The following is a 19,753-nucleotide window of genomic DNA, read 5'->3' on the forward strand; positions in this document are numbered from 1 at the left end:
TTCGTCCAAATCTGTATACATCAGAACAAAGACATTTTTACAGATTTGGAACAACTCAAAGGTGAGTAAATGATGACATAATTTTTATTTTTGGGTGAACTATCCCTTTAACGGAATACTAGCTTTTAAAGAATGGACAAGACAGTCATATTATTATATTATGGCACTATCTCGGGTTTTCTTCATAAACAAATGAAAAAAATGTATGTGACAAATCTACGAGTTACATTCTGTGAGTCAATATCTAAAACAGACGTGTTGCTCTATCACAACCAAACTGAGACCATGTCTCCGCTCTCCCAGGCAGTGAAGTAATCTAAATAGATGGTCCCAAAAACCACTCTATCAATGAGTGCAGTACATTCACATCATGTACGATTTCAGAACAAATACAGTCAGGGTTCAGTGTCCTCCCTAACGCGATGAATATAGGAGCCTATGAACATATCACGTTCAATTTCTGAGAAAAGAAATACCCGTGCAGAGCACTTCATGTTTTGTTCCGCTTCCTGATTCAAATTTTATCAAGCCAGTGGTACAGCATGTCAAGCGTGAGTTTTGTATGTGTGTGTGCATCTGCCAGATTCTCTAGGACAAGCTTGCTCAAGTCTTCAGTTTCCTACTTGGTATGGGATCTCTCATGACAGCAGTGCGTTCTTTGGCCTGAATGGTTCCTGTCAGGACAAATCTGTATCTAAGCCAAGAAATGGGACTCGTGGTGCCAGGGCAAAAGCATAATAAACTCATTCCTTGCAGCGCTACAGTATCTTGTTTGGTCATAAGGTCAGTGACACCTGGCATTAAACTTTATATCTTCTTTATATCAAACCAATGATAAGTGAACAAAAGTTCATTGTTGTTGTTTTACTTTGAAGGTCTGTTGTGGATTTAAAGGATAATGACCTATTGCTCTCAGTGTAGGAGTTTAAAAGACCCCTTTTTCGGAAGCATTATTTTGGGAACTTAGATCTAGATGTGATATGTGTTAAAGTGTGTGTGAGAGTGTCATTCCCACCCCAGTTGAACTCATTGGCTCCTGTTTCACTCTCCATATTCCTGACGCACACAAAACCCCACTCATGCGACAGTTTGAAATTTCACTTTAATATAAGATAGCTCAAGAATTATCCTCTGTGCATTTAGCTTTTTTGCTTGGGAATGAACCTCAATCCTATGCTCAGCCAAACACTGCACCTTGCGATTGCGATTCAAATAGAGCTCATTGTTCTCCACACGTCTTGGTCGGATATCAGCAGACCCTGTTGGGAAGTTTTAATAAGTATGGAGAATGTAAAATGCTCCCTGCTGCATCCAAATATTATGTAACATATTCACAGAATATCATGCCTATTTTGCAGACGTACTCGGCGCAGTCATCTTTCCAGTCTCACCTCATCTGACCCCTTCTGAGGGACTAGGTTTCCATCCAACTATCTGTCCAAACCGTCTAGTTCTGAGAACTCTTGTGTTTGGGGGCCGGGGTGAAAACAGGTGCATGACTAATAATGCAGAGTCCCTTTGTTTGAAACACAAACTCATCCAAAATTGTTTCTTGAGGAATTCAATAGCTAAGCCAGAGTTTTCCAGAGCTCCAGATGTGCTCATTCCCTCACAAGGGCAGTCATACCATAGGACAAGCTGGACATTACTGGAATTCCCATTTCAGTGTCACATTGCAGCATCCCCTTACTCTCACTGACTGATTCTTTTCCCAGAGTGGAGAATAGACATCAGTTCTGCTATTTTCTGAATTACAACCCTTTAGGGCCCATTAAGATGTCATTAGCAGGGGGTTTATTGGCCAGTCATAGCAGAGAGTGTGCTTTTTCGATCTAAGAGTTTGAAAGAGTCATGTGGGGTCTGCGGTGTTGGCCTCAACGATGAGTTGTGCAGATCATTTCCACCTAGTCATGTGATACGTGTTTTCTGCTTCATGCGTCTAGCATGCACTAGTTTACAGAGCCATGCTATCCTCTAGGGTGAATGAAACACAAAAACAAACCACTTTTGTTCATTCCTCCACAACAATCATTACCAAAACCATGCATATAAAGTTTGTATTCCCTATCTGTTCCATCCCTCTTTAATTCATTACTTTGAAATGAGAAAAACAAAATTTCAAAAGAGTTTCAGTTAAGCTTTGTAAGCTCCCTGAAACAATGATCTAACAGAGTGATTTTCTAGTGTTGCCAGTTTCAGGACAAAATTTGCATATAGACAAAATGATAAAGATTTTATTTTCTGTACAAATTAGCAAATTTGTGAAAATGATCATGTAACCAAATTAAAAAATACTGCAAGGACTTTAATAATCCTGCTGTTCACAACTTGTAAATCTTGTAAATAGACACAGAAACATTAATATTCCAATGCGACATTTCACCTTTTTATTAAATAATTTACTATGGAAATGTATTACTATTTTTTACAACTTTAACCCTTTTAACTATGTGACACTTTAAATCCAACCAAAAATGAAGAAAGACTTGTGGTCGTGATGAAGGATGTTGCTGCTATCTACTGGATAACTACATACAGTGCTACAGCAATTCTGTACAATAGAAACAGTCCAACATTAGTACAGTAAGACAACCGACTTCTAACGAAATATTATAAAACCAACAGAAGCTTCATTTCTAAATCAACAACTGACGTTTTCAATGCTTCACTGTGACATTAAAATATTTATTTTTAACATTGAGAGACTTTTATTCTGAAACAATAGGTGTATAACCGTTTTCCCGGATGTGGGTGCGTCGGTCCACTGTGATGTATGGAAATTTTTATATGCCGAAAATACTGGATACAGTGCCGTTTATTTACCGTGAAACGTTTTTAAATTAGTATCTTTACAACCTTTTACAAGTTTGTATTGATCGCGTGTATCAGCTGCTTTTAAATCGAACGACAGAGGGTCAGATTGTGCGCTTAGTGGAATAAGATGTGATTTGTTTGCAGATGATCAGTAACCGTAGAATCAGACTCGTTTAACGGTAGCTGGCAGTGACTCTGTGGCTATGTCGTCCTACCATAACGTTGGTTTTCAATCAGTTTTACATTATTTGTTGGTCTAGCTCATGATGGCAGGTTAATGACCACATTCGCTTATGAATTGGCTTAATGTGTGATGTGAGACTGGTTACTGATCCACCTCTTCTGTGTTCAGTCTACCGTCGGTAAACAGATGTTTGTATTTAGTTTAAATGAGCGTTAGCCCCAGGGGCCGTTTGCAGAATGAAGTGTCAGGTTAGGGGATGTTTTTCTGGAAAGAAAAGGCAGTGTAGGTAATGTTTGCAGAAATGTGCTGTGGATCTAGATGCGGAGGAACAGCACAAAGCACAGTTATCAATAAATGAACAGGTGAGTTGAGCTAAACAATATAAAATAAAATTATGATTTTATGTAATTCTTGCAGGCATGTCATAAGTCATAACTATTCAAACCTGATTTGTAACATTTTGTTTTAATATTTTATTTGTCAGGAGTACAGAAAGGAGGCTCCCTTCTCATGGATGTCTGCAGTAAGAACTCAAACCGCACAGCCCCAGTAAGCGAAGGGGGACCCAGGCGAGCCGATGTGCCTCTGTGCTCTCGCACCAATGGTTGGAGCTGGCCCCCACACCCCTTCCAGCTGCTGGCCTGGCTGCTTTATTTATACTTTGCTGTAACTGGCTTTGGTGTATTTGTGCCTTTGCTACCCACACACTGGATCCCAGCTGGATATATTGTATCCTTATTGTGTAGTTAGTTTGTCATGTGGCCTAAGCTCTGTTCAGTCGTTTCAAAACTTTGTGGTATTCTGTGTTCAACTATTCTGACAGGTAACTTAGGATGTATTGTTTTTTCATTTTTAGCCTCTTAAGTGTTCACTTATTATGAACATTAGTAAATCCTTAACTCAGAGCTCAGTGTACAGGGATCACATTTGTCTGTCACCTGTTCATGCACCTGATGGCGATCTCTATCGACCCTGCAGACTACAACGTCAGAGCTAAGAGTTACAAGGGACCCCTGCCAGTGTTCGACCGCACCAAGCATGCACATGTCATTGAGAACTGTCACTGCTACCTCTGTGAAGTGGATGTGTAAGTACAGACAGATGCTTTTGTCTGTTTATCTATTGTTGTGTGTGCATGAAACACAAGGAAGTGACATGACATCAACAAAGAGGAACTGAACAACCTGCTCTCTCAGTCTTGTCTCCCTGGCCTAGGCAACATGGGTATTTGCCCAGCACAACAATGTTGTCTAGGGCGACCCAGAGGCCGCCTCCAAACACCACTCTGGCACAACTCGCTTGTATCTTTTCCACTTCAATAGCATACATTTTTTCTCCACAGCATGTCAATGATCAATTCTCTGTAAATTTCTTTTTCCAGGGGCCCTAAATCAAAACATTGTAGTGCGTGTAATAAGTGTGTGGCGAGCTTTGACCACCACTGCAGATGGTTGAACAATTGTGTGGGCAGCAGAAACTACTGGTGAGTCATTTTGACTTTGTCTGTTTTTTGGTCACCACCTGCTGTTTCTGTGGACGGCAGTTACTAGAGAGTATGGCTGCTTTAATATTATGGCTGTTTTTATGTGCTAGACTAATTTCTCACTGTAGCCAGTTTACTGCCATGAAAAATTTTATGTTTATATGACATTAGCCGGGTTTCCATCCAAAGTTGCGAATTTATCTTATACGCAAAACTGGAATATCGCATAAAACATTTTCGAATAGCACCGTTTCCATCCAAATAGTCAACCGTCAATTTCCTAATAAACTGCCACTAAATATCAGTAAGAAAAGTAAGAGAAGCCATTGAATATAATGATTTTCATATAGAATAATACTTGCGCAAGCAGACGATTACGAAACATAATAAATGCGGTGCTTTTGTGGATGCCTGCTGTTTGGGAAACACAGTCGTGACAGTTCTAAGAGGCAATTACAGAAATACTTGACAACTTTGCTCAGGCATTTAAGAATGACCATAACAACATTTCTGATGCTGTGTAACAAGATCAGTACTCTGGTTAGTCAGGTTACACCGGCCGTCTCATAGTGCAATTACGTGACTTTTTGGAGGAATTTATTCGGCAAATGCGTTTCCATCTCCAATTATTCGCATTAACCCTTTTTCGCAAAAAGGAAAAACCACCTCAAGCGAACATAAAAACTTTTTACGAATTAAGGGTTTTTAATTCGAAATTTGGCGTTTCCATCACTCGTATCTGATGCGAAACTTCAAAATGCGAATGAAACCAGAGTGATGGAAACCCGCTTAGTGATGGTAATATCTTATTAGGAAGTGGTAAAGCGATTATGTGGTCAAGTGCTGTTGCTTAGCATTGTAAGTAAACAGTCATACATTTACTTTCATTTGCTGCAGTGAATCAGTTGTGCGTCCAACCTTATAATGAAGCATATGACTTTTCATTAAATGAAAACATTCATATCACATGATGATGCCACAGGCAGCGTGAATAATGTCTGAATGAAGTGCTGTATAGCTGATGTAAAGCCTCGTATATGCAAAACATTTAGGTTATAAGTAAGTCTGGTAACATCTGACTGAATATAATATATCTGACTAAAAGCCTTCATAGACTCCATGACATTTACTGTAAATCATATTCTCTCAATTAATGATTATTTCTCTTTATCCTGACAGGCTATTTCTCAACAGTGTGATTTCCGCTCTTCTTGGGATTGTTTTAGTTGTAGTTATTGCCAGTTTTGTCTTCATAGAGTTCTTTTTGGACCCATCAAAACTCCGATCCGACAAGCACTTTCAACAGGGTAAATGACACATTTTAAAAGTCGATGACTCTACACACACCAGCACATGTCAAGTCTGTCAGCTGCTTCATTTCTCTTTGTCTCTTTTTGCAGTAAAGAATGAGTCTGTGGTGTGGTTTGTTTTTCTGCCTGTGGCTCCAGTCACCACGGCAGGTCCAGCCATCCCTGCTCTGGCAGGAGTCGCCATTGCTGTGGGACTATTATCTGCGCTTTTGCTTGGCCACCTACTCTGCTTCCACATATACCTCAGTAAGTACACTTATGAGACAGCACTCACAAAACTGCATGCTTCTTCCTTAAATATTAGCTCCACAACTACACATCTGACCTAAGTGAATCTCTAAACAGTGTGCTGCTGACTTTCAACCATCTGCAGTTAAATGGGCTTCATCTGTAGAACATTTTTGTTTAAATATTATTTATATATTAGGGATGTTGCGGTGATAAAATTTTCCCACCGGTTATTTGAAGTGTAAAAACACCGGTTGTACCGGTGACAACGGGGGTGAGGGGTTTGCAGTGGGGTGGTCGAAGATGCGGCCGTGCGCATGAAGCATTTTACTTTTAAAATTTGGTTGGTTTTAAAATTGCAGCAATTCGGAAAAGGCAATTGCTTGAATTAATGGTGGGTTCAATATCTTTCTTAATAAAAACACACAAAACTAAAAAAGTACAGTGACATTTGCATATATTAAACACAGACCTTTTCAAAACGAATAATCACAACACACATAAAGCAAAAAATAAATAAGAAATGAAAAAAAAAAATTACGTTAGATAAATTGCCTATATAACAAAACGAGTAATCACGGCACACATTGTGCAATAAATAAGAAACAAATAAGAAAGGAATACGAAACGAAAAACATTTGTTAAATAAATAAGAAAGGAATGCTAAACAAAAAAGGTTTATGTTAAATAAATAAGAAAGGAATACAAAATGAAAAACGTTTATTTCAAATAAATGCAAAGCACCGACTTTTGAAAATTAGAACAAAAAGAAAATTAAAACTTCACCGGCTCTTGATGACAGTGCTTACATATTCTAATATGTTCTTTGCCAGAAAGGCCTCCGCCATCGTCTTGTCAGTCAGCTCTTCGCTCTCCTCAGATGATGATTAAAATCTAATTTCTTCCTCTTACGCTGAATGCAGCAGCCGCCGCGTTCAGATGCGACATCTGGTCTTTGACTAAACTAAGTGATTTATTACTATAAAAATTAAAAATGACGGTGGGGGTCGGTGCCTCGGTGGACAAGTGATTTATCGCTTTGGATACAAGCATCAGCTAGTATCCAAAGCGACTTACAAATGAGACCATTTGATATTTTGTCAATGAGCTAACAGTAAATACAGTTTAGAAGCCATGTTTCCTAGTAGGACTAGAGGTGAAGCTAGAGAATAAAGATAGAGATTTGTTTTATTAATATGTATAAACAGAATTAGATTGAAGAAAAGCTGACGGGTAGTCAGGTGAGTGGGGTTTATTTTTTAATTTATTTTTTATTTTAACTACAAGTTGGATTTGGTATCTTCTTTGGACTTAATTCTGCTGCATAAGAGAGACTACAGTATACTGTATTTTTCACAGTTTTGGGGTGGATGTATGCAGCCTTGTGTCATTCCTTGTAACCATGGCAACAGAACACCACATGTATATTACATTTTCTAAGGCCACACCAACAGTCATCTTATGCAGGGCTCGACATTAACGCTTGTCCGGGACAAGTGAATGTTTTGTATGGGCAAGTGAGAAAGAATTTTACTTATTTTAAGTAACTTGAAAAAAAACAGTGCGACATACAGTATGTAGAATAATAAGAATATGTGCATTAGACTGAGCTCAGAGCTGCGTGTTTGTCATGGTTGTGCTTGTTTGTGTGTGACAATAATCAATGGCGCACCGCACTGAGTCCAAGCGGAAGCGGAATCCTGTTATTTAAATGTCATCTGGCTGTTCTGCATGTCTGAGTGAATTATGTGCACAGTTTAACATACAACACGAGTGATTTATCTGAGTCTGCACTGTATGAGGATATGAACACATGAACGTCATCCCCAGAGTTGCTCTGAGAGTTTATTTTACTATAGTTTTACTGTTTGAGTGAAGCTATCTGCAAACAAGCGTCTTCCTGAAGACCCGTCAAAATAAAAGTCCCGTTAAATTGAACTCTCAGACAAAAAATACCGTAGTGTACTATAGTATTTGCTCTTGAAAATTGAAGTGCCCTTGTAGAAAATTGATAAACACTGTATACTATAGTAAAGTTCAAAAACAATATTGTAAGAATTTTACTGCAGTTTACTATAGTAAATACTATAGTATACTACAGTAATTTATGTGGACAAGCATACCACTATTGTATAGTAAAAAAGGAAAAACACAGAACTTAGAAATATTAAAACAAATTTAGGTAATCTAAAAATGATATGGCCCTAATTTATCCATCTGTATGTAGTAACATTAATGTCTTTTGTCAGTTATCTGTCTATTCGTAATGAACTACACTTGCACATTTCTGCCTGTGCTACCAAACTTTAAACCTCTCTAGCACCAGTGCTATGTGCAAAAAAAGTTAATTTACAGCCTTAACACTAATAATAATTACTGCTTGCCATTGTTTTAAAGCAGTCAAGGAGAGTAGGCCTATAGCCAAATTCAGGCGGCCAAAGCAGCACTAGTTAAAATGCTTAGAAGCAAACTTGACCAATCTAAATCCGAAACAATTATATTGATTATATTATATTATAATTCAAATGAAATATCATTTTTTATCTTTGGACAAGTAATTTTTGTACTCGGACAAGTGAATGACAAATTTACTTGTCCGAAGGACAACCACATGACAATGCTTAATGTCAAGCCCTGTCTTATGACCTATCTTTTTGTGGTTATTTGACCTGTGAATTGTGAATGTTATTATAGTTAAACATTTTCTGCGGTGGGTTAAAAGTTCTCCTCTGTCGGATAAAGTCAGCTTTCAGTAGAGGATACGTGAATAAAAAAATATTCTGCACATTGCTATTAAATCGTCATAATTAAAGTGTGGGTAATGCAGTCTTTCTCTTGGTTTGTGCCCTGCAATGGGTTAAGAGGGTCCCAAATAAATAATAGAATCAAGAAATCTATTGGTGTGACTAGAAATGCCCTTCTTTGGTTTAATGCTTATTTGCATAACAGGTATCAATATGTTGTTTTCCAGGGTTTTCAGTCTGAGTGATTGATCGTTGAATCAGGTGTGCCCTCAAGGTTCTACTTTGGGTCCATTACTTTTCTCTATCTTTATTAATGACTAGGGATGTAACGATTCACCGTGAGCCGGTTGAAAATCGGTTATAATGAGTGACGATTCAAATCGGTTGAGGTGTGAACTGAATCGCAATACATTTTCTGAACAGCAGGGGCCGTTCTATTTTCACTGCAAATCTAAACGTGGACATGCTGATATTTCTTAAATGCAAAAAAATCCAAGAAAAGCTCAGACAGTATTAGTTTGTTTATATTAAAGAGACTTTTTCTATTATTAATTTGTTATAAAATTGCAGTTTAGTTTTGTTATTTGAAATAAAACATTATTTTATTATACAAAGAAACGTGAAGCATTTAAGAAATAATGCAAGGGAAGTTGTTCATTTCTAATTTGTTTGAACTCATTTTGTAAAAATAAACCGTGAGTAAATCGTGAATAAATCGCATCGTGAGATCATAATCGTGACTCGCATCGCATCGTGAGCTGAGTGAATCGTTACATCCCTATTAATGACTTAATGTTAGGGATGTAACGATTCACTCAGCTCACGATGCGATGCGATTCAGATTTTTACTTGGTACAAGAATGGTTTCTTACCAATATGCTTACATTGAACAAGAAGGCTTTCTGTATGATGTTTGGCTCACAACGATGTCATTATTTGCCTTTTGATGTGAATATTACTTTTGATGATGGCTCACCTCTGGAGTCTGATGAGTCTTTTAAATATCTTGGTCTTTGGATTGACCCTCATCTTACTTTTCAGTCACACATTGATTATGTTGTTAATCGAACATGTTGTTGTTTGCACTTACTGTATCGCTCAATTAATTGTCATACTTACCAAGTTAGGAAACTAATTGTTTCACATGTATTGATTAATCTTATTGATTATGCTGATATTGTCTATTCAAAATACCTCTGACACCTTTCTGAAGCCATCTATTTGCTTGTCCATATCGTCCATATCGTACGTATCATTTGCATATGTCTGAAAAGCTCAATTGGTCTTAAATCTAGAAGAAAATTGAATTGTTTTTTATTTATCTTTAAATGTGTTCATTATGTGTGTCCTTCGTATTTGAAACAGTACTTGACCCCCATATTGATCTTCTTACTCACTTAGAGATGTGCAATAGATTGTATCTAATATCTAGTGAAGCAGGGACGTAGGTCCTTTCAACATAAAGCTCCCACTGATTGGAATAATCTTTGAGATCGGTATCTTCTCTATGTTGTTTTAGGCTAGCCTTATTTCTTGTCTTAAAATAACTTGTGTATGTTTTTGATTTATTTATTTCTCTTTTTTTTATTTTGTTTATGATATTGTTGATTGTTTTTTTTTAAATATGCTGTGAGAGTGGGGGACTGGTTGAGCGTGTTTTTGTGTTGTATATTGTGTCTTACATGTTTGTATGTATCTTGTGCCTATATTGTAAACTTTTGTTTTATGTTTATAGGACCCCCTTGAAAATGAGATGTTACATCTCAAGGGGCTAGCTATCCTCTCAATTAATTGAAATTGACAAAAAAAAGAGAAATAGAAATTTGATTTAAAATACCGCATTGAAATACATGAGCCACAAGGGGGCATTGAGAGGAAATAAGGGGACGGTAGAGGTAGAAGTTCCCAGTCTGCTACGGAGTTATTTCAGAAAAAAACATCTCCAAAGTATTTATTAACATGTCATGTTTCAAGGCGTTTCTGAATATTGACATAAAATATAGTTACCTGTATTAATATTATACGCCATATGAATGGTGCATACATAGACATTTAATTTCAGACTTTCTGTCCGTTTTCTTCACAGTGTGGAACAGACTTAGTACATATGAGTATATTGTGCAACAGCGGCATCGACAGGAGGATGGCGATTCCAGAAAAACCTCTTCGGAGAATGAATCTGCCCTTCCAAAGACGAATCTTATCAAGGTACAATCCACACAAACATGTGCATAGCACAGCTGAAATTGGTAATACACAAAAGCAGTTTGATTGTGACAACAATACTTAGTTTTGTGTTAAGTTTCACTTGTTATTTTTTATAGATGGCTAAAAAGGAATAAAAAAAGGATTAGAGCTGATGTTTGCCTGTGTTTTATTAATGTTTTGGATACTATTTTGAGATACACATGTATGACCCTGGACGACAAAACTTATGGGTCAATTTTTCGAAATTGAGAATTTTATATCACCTGAAAGCTGAATAAACAAGCTTTCTATTGATGTATGGTTTGTTAGGATAGGACAATATCTGGCATAGATGCAACTGTTAAAAAATCTGAGGGCGCAAAAAACAAAATATTGAGAAAATTGCCTTTGAAGTTGTTAATCAGAGGCACTGTAGCAGGCCATCCACTCACAAAAATACAGTTTTTATATGTTTAGAGAAGGAAATGTACAAAATATCTTCATGGAACATGATCTTTACTTAATATCCTAATGATTTTTGGCATAAAAGAAAAATTGATAATTTTGACCCATACAATGGATTTTTGGCTTTTGCTAAAAATGTTCCCGTACTACTTAAGACTGGTTTTGTGATACAGGGTCACATGGCTGCACTAAATAATTCTTTTAGTGGTTGTTTTGTTTTTTATAAATCTGTCAAGTGCTAACACGTTGGATCAAAGTGTTGAAATATAGCAAGTGTTGCCTGCATTGCCAGTTTGTCTAGCTCATGGCAACCTAGTTGTTTTAACAACCAGGTTGTTAAAACAACGTAATGTGGGTACGAAATAGTCTGCACAGTTGCTTCTCAGAGCAATTAACACATTCCCAGGAAAACTTCTCTACCAGGCTGCTGCCAAATCCTCACAGGGGCGGCACATTGAGCTCACACTGAGCAATGGGAAATGAGCGCACACCATGAGTTCACTTCCTACCACAGAACACAAGCTGTGTGTTCTAGAGACTCTTTAAAAGGACCATTAGCACTGGACTTTAAATATAAGGCTGTAAGCAGGCGTAACAATAACATTGCTTTTAAACAGAACCACCCAATAGCCAAAATCAAACTGTGGATTAGCTTTTAATGTAAGCTATTATGTGAGAGATGTGAAGCTGCCAGTAAGCCTGTGGAAGATTGGTTGCCAGGGACATTGATTGCTAATATTTATAAATGGTTGGCAAGTGGCCATGTGAAAAGTTGCAAAATGTATTTTGTCCAAAAAAGTAGGAAAATGAAACAATGTTACTAGTGGTAATGCTTTTAACAGTCTGAGAAGCATGCAATTTTTCAAGATTCTTGTCTGAGAAGCATGCAATTTTTTAAGATTCTTTCATATGTGGACAGGTTGAGACTTACTAAATGCTTTCAGAAGGGTTATGTAAGTTGACCCCAGTGGTATACACCTCATGAAAGGACGTGTGCATGTGACTTCACTGTTCTTTAAGAACTGTTTGCTTTGGCTCGCTATACAGATCCTTGTGTTGGGCAGGGCTGCCATCTCACTAATCAATCATATATCACCACACATACTGTATACAAGTACATGTGTGCCACCAGTACCCCACACACACAGACTTACACGCACAAACTCTGTTCTCAAAACAACAAAAACAATCGTATACATACGCTTTTTACAAATACCCCTTGATGGTTGTTTATTGGATGTCTTTAATAAATTAGGTTTAGCAAAGACGGACAATATAGCGCAGTAAAAGCCCTGAGAAGGTGGATGAAAGCAATGGTCAATCACTTTGATGACTCGTTCAGAATTGAAAGCTTCTGTTAATAGAAGTACTCCATCATTATTTGAATATTCTGTTTAAGTTTTGATCTGTACAAGTCAGAATCTCACAATTCTCACAAAATCAATAATGTACCTTTGTGCTTGTCTGTCTCTCGTTGCTTTTGTTTCATTGCTTTGCTGTAGCAACAGGTCAGTTACACTGGAACATTAGGTTACACCAACCCTGAGATGGAGGTAGAAGATCCCACCGCCATGAGCTCGCAAGAAGGATCAGCGTAAGTCCTGCTAGACCAGTAACGTAATGTGATTGACATGTTCTGATTGACATGAAGTTCACGCAAAACTACAAATTCTGTCATCATTTAGTCACCCTCTTGTTGTTTAAAACCTGCATATGACTCTTTCTTCTGTTGAACACAAAAGAAAATATTTTAAAAATGTCTCTGTGATTTTGTGTCCATACAATGAAAGTTAGTGGGGGCCAATGTTGTGTAGTTTACCAACGATCTTCAAAACATCCGATTTTTTGTTCTGAAGGATAAAGAAAGTCTAACAGGTTTGGAATGACATTAGGGTGAGTAAATAATAAAAATATTTTGGGGTATCCCTAATTTAAAAGAGTATTTTGGGATGCCTTACATTAACTGCATTTAATGGTAATTTAACTGCTAATTAAATGGCTCATTTTATAAAAACTGGACACCATCCCAAGATACCAGTTTTTTCACATGCTACTCTAGTGTAAGATTTGTTAAGGTGCAGATTGCAGCAGATTGTTTACAAAATACTCTTCTTTATCTGTCTTTTAGTCGCCTGAACCGCTGAACTACAATCCACCAAGTTAGATAGTCTTAAGTGGGTGAAATACAGTACATGAAATCTTATTTAATTTACTGTTAGTATGGTATTATGTCTAAGTTAAAACTCTGGGAGAGATCATCTTAAAGGGTAGAATCAAAACTTTTATGAGTTTATAGAGTTAGGAATTAATTCATTAGTTTCTAATCTGATTGTATGCCTTGAAAAATCTGTCTGGCATCGGATAGCCTCGTATATTCAATTGATCTTTTTCTTTAATTTTCAGGCCTGTAATGTGACCAGTTATTTAGAAACAGTTACTGGAGTCTAGTTTATGTCCATGTGTCCTTGCATAATAAAGCACCAGTCCGCATTAACTGTAACTTCATAATGCCAATTACAAAGAAGGCTTTCACAGTGTTGCCATAGTGTCTGTTTTCTAAACAGAATGTGCTGAATTCTTTCCCTTGAATCTATTGACAGTGCAGACTGAAAGATATTTTCAGTGTTACCAGTGACATTTCCTGGTTATTAAACAGTGAAGACCTGACTGTGAAACTGCTGTAATCCATGTTCAGTTTTATGCAATATAGTGACATTGATGGTTTTAAAAATGGAAAATATTTAACAGATCAGTGAAGTCCATCCCATACTTATTCAATTACAATATGAAGCTACAGCTCTGTTTGATTATAAGAGGGGGTATTCGAAGTAGAAATTGCATGTAAGAGGTTGTGATTGTAATGTGATTGACATTTACACTGTCACTTAGCCTTATGTTAAATGAGGTGAATATTTGATATGTTCCTGTGCAAACCACGATCATTGTGTGTGGCACGAAGAGTAAAGTGATTCAAAGGAGGAAGACAGAAAAGAGAAAAGGAACTTAAGTTTTGGGAGTGTCAGTTGTCAAATGAGATCATGGATCATCATAAGGATACATCTAAAAAGAGGTGTGGAAATGTGGTTGCATGTGGACGTAAGCCAACTGTGGCCTGGACAGTAGCTTGAATTACTCTCTGATGCCTGTTGAGATACTGTGATGTGACAGATCAGCAGTTATGGGTGGGTGATGGGCAGTAAAACAAGACATTTTGCGTTTGCTCCACCCCTTCTGTGTCTAATAAATATTTTAGACAATTCTGATTAATCTTTTTTGCCTTCTGCAGCCAGAGTGTAGTCTGGATTACTCTTGTCTGTTTAGGACATACTGTATTACAGGTGCTGGTCATATAATTAGAATATCATCAAAAAATTGATTTATTTCACTAATTCCATTCAAAAAGTGAAACTTGTATATTATATTCAATCATTACACACAGACTGATATATTTCAAATGTTTATTTCTTTTAATTTGATGATTATAACTGACAACTAATGAAAATCCCAAATTCAGTATCTCAGAAAATTAGAATATTACTTAAGACCAATACAAAGAAAGGATTTTTAGAAATCTTGGCCAACTGAAAAGTATGAACATGAAAAGTTTGAGCATGTACAGCACTCAATACTTAGTTGGGGCTCCTTTTGCCTGAATTACTGCAGCAATGCGGCGTGGCATGGAGTCGATCAGTCTGTGGCACTGCTCAGGTGTTATGAGAGGCCAGGTTGCTCTGATAGTGGCCTTCAGCTCTTATGCATTGTTGGGTCTGGCATATCGCATCTTCCTCTTCACAATACCCCATAGATTTTCTATGGGGTTAAGGTCAGGCGAGTTTGCTGGCCAATTAAGAACAGGGATACCGTGGTCCTTAAACCAGGTACTGGTAGCTTTGGCACTGTGTGCAGGTGCCAAGTCCTGTTGGAAAATGAAATCTGCATCTCCATAAAGTTGGTCAGCAGCAGGAAGCATGAAGTGCTCTAAAACTTCCTGGTATACGGCTGCGTTGACCTTGGACCTCAGAAAACACAGTGGACCAACACCAGCAGATGACATGGCACCCCAAACCATCACTGACTGTGGAAACTTTACACTGGACCTCAAGCAACGTGGATTCTGTCCCTCTCCTCTCTTCCTCCAGACTCTGGGACCCTGATTTCCAAAGGAAATGCAAAATTTACTTTTATCAGAGAACATAACTTTGGACCACTCAGCAGCAGTCCAGTCCTTTTTGTCTTTAGCCAAGGCGAGATGCTGCTGATGCTTCCTGCTGCTGACCAACTTTATGGAGATGCAGATTTCATTTTCCAACAGGACTTGGCACCTGCACACAGTGCCAAAGCTACCAGTACCTGGTTTAAGGACCATGGTATCCCTGTTCTTAATTGGCCAGCAAACTCGCCTGACCTTAACCCCATAGAAAACCTATGGGGTATTGTGAAGAGGAAGATGCGATATGCCAGACCCAACAATGCAGAAGAGCTGAAGGCCACTATCAGAGCAACCTGGGCTCTCATAACACCTGAGCAGTGCCACAGACTGATCGACTCCATGCCACGCCGCATTGCTGCAGTAATTCAGGCAAAAGGAGCCCCAACTAAGTATTGAGTGCTGTACATGCTCATACTTTTCATGTTCATACTTTTCAGTTGGCCAAGATTTCTAAAAATCCTTTCTTTGTATTGGTCTTAAGTAATATTCTAATTTTCTGAGATACTGAATTTGGGATTTTCATTAGTTGTCAGTTATAATCATCAAATTAAAAGAAATAAACATTTGAAATATTTCAGTCTGTGTGTAATGAATGAATATAATATACAAGTTTCACTTTTTGAATGGAATTAGTGAAATAAATCAACTTTGTGATGATATTCTAATTATATGACCAGCACCTGTATGTAATACAGCCTTTTTCCCTCAGTTACACAGATTTCCAGTGTCTTTAATGTAAAAAATAGCTTTTTTATTATAGGTTTTAAGTTTTGGGTGTCTGTTTGCAGGCATTATGGCAACGGCAGGGTCAGAGGCTCGTCTGAACAAATGGGTGAAGAAGATCTCCTTCCTGCAGTCCTACAGTCCAAAACATCACCTTGCCCACACAAACACTCACAGGTGCAACACAGTAGCACTCACACTAACTACACTTAAAACAGGCTTATATCAATATCATTTTCAGGGTTTAAATATACAACTTATTGTTGATCTGTTGAGTTTAGCTTCATACTTTGACAGGTGTTTACTACAGCCTCCTTAAGCCTCAATATGTGGTTACATTATCTCATGTATTTGCATAGAAAAAAAAGAAGAAGGTGAGCAAACTTGCAGCTGAGATGAGCAGTGACAGGTCCACTGACACCAGCGCCACCAGAGGCATGCCAAAAACTTCTGAGCAGGGTAAGACGTTTCCAAACAGTGTATTTATCAGATTATTTATCAGTCTGTATTTTGCTTTAGTCTTAAAGGCAAGTGGTAAATCGTACAAGACCATAATTACCTGGTAATAAAAGTATTTTCTTTTCCTGATTCCTGATTTTGTTTATACCACACTCGGTGAAAAGATAAAATAAAAATAGTTGCATGTTCTTACACTTCCTGTGTGCATTGTTCAAATGTTTGAAGTACAGTGAGTTTTCTTAGCCTCTTTCACCACAATTTCAGTTGTTTTTGAGTATTGTGTGTAGTTTACCATCACGTTGGTGTTAAAATGTAATAGCTTCTTATGCCATGGTCACACTAGACTTGAGCATGCGAAATTTGTTCGGACAGTGCTGCAAAAATGGGAGAGAGCGATTCCTCCATCTTTAAAATTTCTGTAGCGTGAGGTCATGTTGTGACGTTTTGATCTTCTATTGGTCTAATGCATTCACGTGACACAAACTTTGCTATGCGGCGAAATAAGAAATATCTTCGGACGGGCTTGCGTTTCTGGTCTGATGCATTTGCAGGCGTATGAATGAAAGTCAATGGAACGAAAAGTTTAGCGTGACAGTGCATTTATGCTGTATTTTAGAAAACAGGTGTATTATACTGAATATCGTACTTTTTTAAAATAGTGTCAGTGTTTAAGCAGTCACCTTTGTGATCTGTGTCTGTGTGTTTGTGTCCTTGCTTTACACAATTAGAGTCCTCTGTAGCTGCCGCCACCGTGTCATCCTCTCTTGCTCAACGCTTACCCTTCCCAGCATATCCCCTGCGGACCTCTCTCCCCCCTCTTGCGCCTGTTCAGGCATCCGGCCCCCCCGCTGAGTATCATTCTGACTCCGCAGAGTCTCTGGAGGAGATTCCTGTAGCAATGGCACGGCTCGGTAGTGCCGCCCAGGCGGGGGCTCCAGCCGCCATCTACACATCTGCCTCTGCAGCTTCTGCCGCCACATACCCCTCTTCCCTCCGGTGCACTTTGCCTCCCTTGGCGGTTGGGCAGCCTCTACCCTCCCCTCAGCCCAGGACCAAGAGGAAGGTGATAACTCATAAAGCTTCAGAGCAGAGATTTGAGATGGTATGCCATAATGCATCTGTGTTTGCAAGTCGAGAAAGCGGGGAAGGTGCTGTGCATCAAGAAGGCACCAATGCGGTAGAAGGTCACAAAATGGCGAAAAGGAAACGAACGGGTAAAAAGAGAAGTGTGGAAGATTCTTAGCTCAGCTCGAGATTGGGAACCCCACTGGCGTAGGAACTACTACACTACAAAGATACAGCAGTTCTTGTCAGGACTTGTTTTTCTTGTTTCTGTATCAGAAAACTCCAATTGCTTTTGAAGAGTATTGCATAGACTTGTGCAGCACTGAATGCTGATGCACCTGATGCAATCTATGCAAGAAACACTGAATGTCAACAAAGATGCTGGATGCCTGGATCCAAACACCTCCGAGTAAAGACATTTCTGTACCTTTTCCTGCATGGTCAAAACAACTAGATTGTCCTTGATCGATGACATTCACTCTTAACTCTTCAAAAAGTTGCTGAAGACATGTCTCATGGGCTATTAAAGGTCTGATCTCGGATCAGAATTATATATATTGAAATATTTGTGAGATTATCAGAAGTGAAGTCATGGGCATTGACGCACAATCGTCTAATGAATCTTTTGTGGAATCCCAATCCTAGGCTTAATTCCAGTACATTTCACTATGACTAAATGTAGCATTGCACAATTCATTTTAATGCTTTCACGCCTTTTATTTATTTATAAATGTTAATTGCCAAAGTTTTACATTTACAGTAGTTTTTTTAAGATGAAACACTTTTCAATGATTGATTGTCTTAGTTTTTTCAGTATTTGTATAATATCCAAAGGTTAACTTATTTTTATATTAGTATTGTTTCTGTTATTGGTATTATGAGGTTTGTTCATGTTTTTCATTTTCAATAAGCTTTTACATGTCTCATTGTTTGAATTAGGTTCATGTATAATTTTTGGTACGTGTTCTCTTGTACATACTACAGAGTGTACTTGTAGTGATATTTGAACAATACAATCTTTGTTTTCTGTTATAATACCCATAACACTTAACAAATCAACGTCGCATATTTCTCAGTGCTGCAAGATTTTGACTCTGATGACTGATCCTTCTCACACGCTGTTTAGAAAACCCTGTCGCACATTTTCAGTCTGTTAGTTTTGATGAGATCATTGATGGTTTTTACTGTGATGTATAAAACTGCTAGATGTAATGCAGTGATATGATGATTAAGGGGGAAGCAATATACAGTATAAATATGATTTTAGGTTATTTATCAAGAAGCAGAATTTCAGATGATTTTTTGCATACGTTTCCTTTTTCTTATTTTCATTTAGACATTATGTACAATCTGAAGAATGAGTGTTTTATTTTTGTAATATTTGCCTCCCTCCAATAAATATTTGCACTGTAGAAAACTTATACAATATACAACAGGGGGGGGGGGGGGTGTAAAAAAGGAGACTGAAGAAAAAGGGGAAACAGTAAATAATTATTTAAAAAATCACATCTGAGATCTCTTTAATATCTCAATTATTTCTCATTGAGAGATGAAATTGGGTGCAAATGGAAAATTTGTTCTTAAAGGTTTAGTTCACCCAAAAATGAAAATTCTGTTCTGTTGAACACAAAAAAAAGATATTTAGAAGAATGTTAGCAACAGATTTCTGGGGCAAAACCATAGTAGGAAAATTTGTGTAATTGTTTGTTCTGTTAAACACAAAAGAAGATATTTTGAAGAATTTAGGAAAACAACAGTTCTAGGGAACCTTTGACTACCCCAGAAATCTTAGTTGCTAACATTCTTCCAAATGTCTTTCTTTGTGTACAGCAGAACAAATACATTTATACAGTTTTGGAACAACTTGAGGGTGAGTAATTC

General features: G+C 37.7%; 1 protein-coding gene across 2 annotated transcripts; it reads left to right on the forward strand.

Annotated features, from left to right (window-relative positions):
- Positions 1-2,481: 2,481 nt before the first annotated feature.
- Positions 2,482-19,315, forward strand: zdhhc1 (zinc finger DHHC-type containing 1). 2 transcript variants are annotated; one of them, XM_057340516.1, is made up of 11 exons: positions 2,482-3,360; positions 3,483-3,727; positions 3,910-4,085; positions 4,380-4,481; positions 5,661-5,788; positions 5,882-6,037; positions 10,850-10,971; positions 12,924-13,009; positions 16,414-16,525; positions 16,708-16,807; positions 17,536-19,315. In XM_057340516.1, the coding sequence occupies exons 2-11, from the start codon at positions 3,509-3,511 to the stop codon at positions 18,048-18,050; spliced, it is 1,716 nt and encodes a 571-aa protein (XP_057196499.1). In that variant the 5' UTR covers positions 2,482-3,360; positions 3,483-3,508; the 3' UTR covers positions 18,051-19,315. The 2 variants fall into 2 exon arrangements, with proteins under 2 accessions (XP_057196499.1, XP_057196491.1); XM_057340508.1 differs by having other exon boundaries at positions 2,484-3,360; positions 12,918-13,009.
- The last annotated feature ends 438 nt before the right edge of the window (positions 19,316-19,753 follow it).

The sequence above is a fragment of the Triplophysa rosa genome, linkage group LG1, assembly GCF_024868665.1.
Source record: "Triplophysa rosa linkage group LG1, Trosa_1v2, whole genome shotgun sequence".
Taxonomy (NCBI): Eukaryota; Metazoa; Chordata; class Actinopteri; order Cypriniformes; family Nemacheilidae; genus Triplophysa; species Triplophysa rosa.